This window comes from Ursus arctos, unplaced genomic scaffold (genome assembly GCF_023065955.2).
Source record: "Ursus arctos isolate Adak ecotype North America unplaced genomic scaffold, UrsArc2.0 scaffold_26, whole genome shotgun sequence".
Lineage (NCBI taxonomy): Eukaryota > Metazoa > Chordata > Mammalia > Carnivora > Ursidae > Ursus > Ursus arctos.
In genome coordinates, this window is record NW_026622941.1 from 43,996,552 (window position 1) to 44,001,834 (window position 5,283).

At 38.3% G+C, this 5,283-nt stretch overlaps 1 protein-coding gene across 1 annotated transcript; it reads left to right on the forward strand.

Moving 5' to 3' along the window:
* The first annotated feature begins 228 nt into the window (after positions 1–228).
* LOC113257346 (olfactory receptor 9K2-like) lies at positions 229–1,170 on the forward strand. Its single transcript, XM_026501547.1, has one exon. The coding sequence runs from the start codon at positions 229–231 to the stop codon at positions 1,168–1,170; it is 942 nt and encodes a 313-aa protein (XP_026357332.1).
* Positions 1,171–5,283: the final 4,113 nt, after the last annotated feature.

Genomic DNA, 5,283 nt, shown 5'->3' on the forward strand with positions numbered 1-5,283 from the left:
CGTTAGGTAACTTACATGTTACGTGCTGATGGGCAATCACAACATGCCTTAGATTTAGTTTCTAGAAAAGGGCACCACACATCCTACCTAACACAATTGGCTGGCAAGTAGGTGATGGTAACACAAATTTCAATGTCTTCCATAAGAGCAAAAAGGATAGTTTATGATACTGGGAAATAGAAAGTTCAGTTTTTAACCTCATCTTGTACCTCTTAGCAGGTTCTTGGCATGAGCGACAAGGGAGCAGGCAACCACTCAGATGTAACTGGCTTCATTCTCGTAGGCTTCAGGGTCCGTCCAGAGCTCCACGTTCTCCTTTTTCTCGTATTCCTGCTGGTCTATGGCATGGTCCTTTTGGGGAACATTAGTATGATGGCAATCATTGTGACTGACTCCCAGCTGAACACACCAATGTATTTCTTTCTAGGCAACCTCTCCTTCATTGATCTCTCCTACTCCACTGTTATTGCCCCGCAAGCCATGGTCAACTTCCTGTCTGAGAAGAAGACTGTCTCCTTTGTGGGGTGTGCTGCCCAGCTCTTCTTTTTTACCTTCTTCATCGTAACAGAAGGGTTCATCCTGGCAGCCATGGCTTATGACCGCTTCATCGCCATCTGCAATCCTCTTCTTTACAGTGTCCACATGTCAAGACGCCTTTGCTCTCAGCTGGTGGCCGGTTCCTATCTCTGTGGCTGGCTCAGTTCCATCCTCCAAGTCAGCATAACATTCTCAGTGTCTTTCTGTGCTTCCCGAGTCATTGACCACTTCTACTGTGATTCTTACCAAATTGAGAAGATCTCCTGTTCCAATCTCTCTGTCAATAAGATGGTATCTCTCAGTTTGGCCGCCTTCATTATTTTGCCTACAATAGTTGTTATTGTGGTGTCTTACATGTACATCGTGACCACAGTCTTGAAGATTCCCTCCAGGGAAGGGAGAAAGAAAGCCTTCTCCACCTGCAGCTCCCATTTGGGAGTGGTAAGTTTGCTCTATGGGACTGTCTCCTTTGTGTATCTCACACCTCCAAGCAATCCTGAACTTCGTAAAGTGGCGTCAGTATTTTACATATTGGTCACACCCATGTTAAACCCCCTGATCTACTCTCTAAGAAACAAGGATGTCAAACAAGCTTTGGGAAAAATCCTGTGGAACAAAAAAGCTTTATATTAATTCCACTTTCTTATGACTTCCTCATTAATGGGCTCATTGATCATTTCATCCTAAATGCTTTTAACATGGTGTCAAGTTGAGTCACTTAAGAATCCTTTAAATTGACCATCCCAGGATGACTGAATGGTTTTCATGGAAGGAGTAGTAGCAATCCTCTCTTCCCTAGGAGCAGTGTTAGATACTCAGCATCAATAAAATTTACAGCCATTCTATCAACATATTATACTCCCCACTCTTTGTAGGTATAACTCTATGATAGTGGGGACAGTAGGGAAAGGAGGATTTAATTTTATTATTATTTTCCTTTGGGTCTACTTAGGTAATGGGCAGAAAAATTACTTTGCTAGAAAGTTAACCTCAGAATTAGTAGTCTCTTATGATCAGAGGAAGTGTCAACCCAAAGCAGGATGATTTCTGAGTTGTAATATTTAATTTTTTATAAATCTATTCACAGTGCCTTAATTTGTGGCCCATAATTCTTGACTATAAATCAAGGTGTAAGATTTTTTTTTGTGTGCCATCATGAGGTTAGCTCAATAAATCATTGGTGTTTATATCTGATTGTATTTATTTTTAATATTGATTGGTATTGATTTATTATCATATCAAAGAGATGGAGAAAGATATTTCATATCCAATGTACTAAAAACTGGGCAGCCAAATCTACAAAGGGAAAGTCTTTAGTACTGATTTTCTATCTTGAGGAGACAGAAATTGCATTGGATATTTCAAATCACATTTTCCAGTTTGTACTAGTTTATTTTTTCTTTGATAATTGCTATTTACACGTACAAAGTTTTTATTTGCTTTGTATTTGATATTTTATTATATGTGATCTTTTTGTTTTCCTAATATTTGTTAATTGGTGTTGTAATTATAACGAAGTTATTTACATTTGGAAAGTGATATCTTTGTTGTCATGTTGCTATCTATAATTTTTAAATTTAGGTTGTGCTTTCCAATGCAAATTGTAGGCAATTCAAATCTCCAAATATAAAAAATCAACAGAAAAGATTGCAGGAAAAAAGAAAGGGTTCACTCCTATTGTATATGTTTTATTCGTGTACCATGAGGTAAATTTAATGTTGATGGGAAGATGCAGAGGCAGAAGTGAAAGGGTGGTGTAAAATATTTGATGTTCGGTGTGTGTTGCCTACTTCCACAATCTCAGGGTATATTGATATAGCCAATCAATTATGAAAAATCCCAGTGATCTTAGGGAGTACACAACTTGTGAGGTTAGAAAGGAGAGGGCACAATAGGCAACGGGACGGGGAATGGTAGAGTCAAGTACTCTGGTATATAACTTAGTATTAATAAAAATAAGTCTCTCTTTCAATTCTTACCAAACCAACTTAGAAAAATTCCTTTACCAAAGACTACTTTGATATTTTTCTTATAGGACAAAGTGTTTTTTATACTATTCTGAATGTCATCTAGAATTAAAAATAGATTTTCTTTGCTCCAGACCAATATTTCCAATAAATGAATTATTATTATTTCACCATCTTCTGCACTCCAGCTACAAGGATTCCTTTTTCATTTGTTTAATCAAGTGTATAGTAGTCCCCTCCTTACTCATGGTTTCACTTTCCATGGTTTTTGGTACCTGTGGTCGACTGTGGTCCAGAAGCAAATGATCCTCCTTCTGACATCACATCAGAAGGTGAGTGGTCACAATGCCTGAGTCATTCACCTCACTTCCCCTCATCACGTGGACATTGTATCGCCTAATGCCATCACAAGAAGAAGCGTGAGTACAGGACCATAAGATATTTTGAGAGAGAGAGAGAGATTACATTCACATGACTTTTATTACAGTAATTGTTGTAGTTGCTCTACTTCATTACGAGGGTTTGGTTTTAATATTTCCCTACGCCTGATTTACAAATGAAGCTCTGCCGTAGATACATGTGTATAGGAGAAAGAACAGTACATACAGACTTTGGTACCACCTGCAGTTTTAGGCATCACTGGGAGGCTTGAAATGTACCCCGCTGGACAAAGGGTGACTACAGTGTACAAGTTAGGTTTATTTGTTCGTGAAACATTGAAAATTACTTTGGCTAATGTAAGCAAGGGAAATTTATTAGAAGGCTATGTAGGGCACGTGAATGGGTAAAACAACTAGGGAACCAGCCTTATAACTGGGTAGAAACCAAAGAACGCCAAGGGATGAAGAGATCAGAACTGTAGAAGAGCCTGCTAGCAGAATTCAGTCTCGTTGAAGGCTGCATCTGGAATATGGGGACCCCACGCATTTTCAAACCTTTTTCCTTTACTATAAATTAAAATTCTGATATATATAGGTGAAATTTTAAGTACATATGTACCTCCTTACTAGGGGATGGCTAGACTCTTGATTATAACCTTATTTAATTACAAAAAATTGAATCTCCAAAATATAATGGCATACCTATAAAATGGGTGGAGCAATTAGGGACTCTCATTTATTGCTCATGAGGATGGAAGACAGTACAGCAGACAGTTTGGCAGCTCCTCATTAATTAAACACAGACAAATGGTGCAAACCAGCATTCGTGTTCCCAGGTATCTATCTAGCCGATTTGAAAACTTATGTGCACATGAAAATCCAAGGGATAAGTCAGTGTTGGAACCACACTTAATAGGGCTACTGTGGTGGATACATGACTATGCATTTCTCAAAGCCCACAGACCTTCGTGACACAAGTAATGAACCCTCGCAGACACAAATTTTAAAAATTAAGGAGGTCAAGGGATCCGCACATGAAATGTGGACTGTGATCAAAGAATCATACTGCATTACAAATATATGACTTAATTTTAATGAAGAAAATGAGGATAAAGCTGCTGGCCTAATAACTTTAGAAAGCAGTGCTTTGGCTGGAAGATATAAGAATAAATACAAAAGGAACAGTGCATAAACACTGCAGTCTGTTTGGTAATACCGTTTCTCACAGAGAGATATGGTTACAATCTTGAAACTTGAGTTGGTGCATAGTGGAATGGATTACATTAAAGTAAATGCATGGCAACTGGTGGAGACCATCAGATTTCTCACTATTGAAATGGGAGGTTACAGATCAGCAAAGGAGAAGGTGAGGAGAAATCGTGTGGCATGGAATTAGAGTTGGGCCATCAGTATGAGCTCACCTCCAGTTTAATATCGATGCAGAGGAGTAGTTGTAGAAACGATGATAGATTTTTATGTAAACATAGACGTGTGTGTGTGTGTGTGTGGCTGCTTGTTGAGAAAGTCTAGAAGTAATGACATCTCAGTAGCAACCAATATATCTAACAACCTGATTCTGGTTTCTAATTACATTTTCTAGCAAAAGGAACCAGGAATCATTACACAAATGGCTGATTCTAGGGTTGGGCAAGGGACATCCAAGATGATTCTGAAGAATCTTATAGTGCCAGAAAGTAAGGGGGTCCTTAAATCACAAAGAAAAACATGGGGCATTTTAAAAGGACACAGGGATCAATTTGAAAGAGCTCCAAATGACCCAAGGTGGAAACACTTGAGCCAAAAATAAAGAACACAGTTTTATATTATAACTCAAAGTATTAAATAAATATCAAGTCCTTAATACATAATGATTTGAGAATTAAATAAATCTGAGAGAGGAGACAAATTTCTGTACAGAAGAATTCTCAATAATTTACGTAGATACCTTCCAATGTCAAGAAAGTGGAACTTGGCCCCTTTAGTATGAGATGCTCTTAGTGAATCACTTGTGGAGAAGATTTCTATGGAAGGTATGAAGATAATTTGATACTGGAGAAACCTGGAAAACACTGCCTCAGCCAGAGGACCATAGTTTACATCATCAGTGATAAGTCATGTTGCTAGTATGAATTTGCTGATATGATGTGATGAAAAGGGCGCTTTACCTCTCTGATTTTTCTTCTTGTAACCCACACTCAGTTTAACCAGGATAAAAGCATCAAACGAAGCCAAAATTGAAGGACATTCTGTAAATTACCTGACCAGGGCTTCTCAAAACATAAGATCATCCCAAACAAGAAAAGTCTGAGAAACTGTCTGAATCGAGAGATGCGTGGGAGACATGAGAATTAATGCAGTGTCCTGGATAGAATCCTGGGACAGTAAAAGGACATTAGAGG

Bases quoted from the DNA above. Each gene is read 5' to 3' on its own strand.
- LOC113257346 (XM_026501547.1), top strand. From the start codon at position 229: ATGAGCGACAAGGGAGCAGGCAACCACTCAGATGTAACTGGCTTCATT.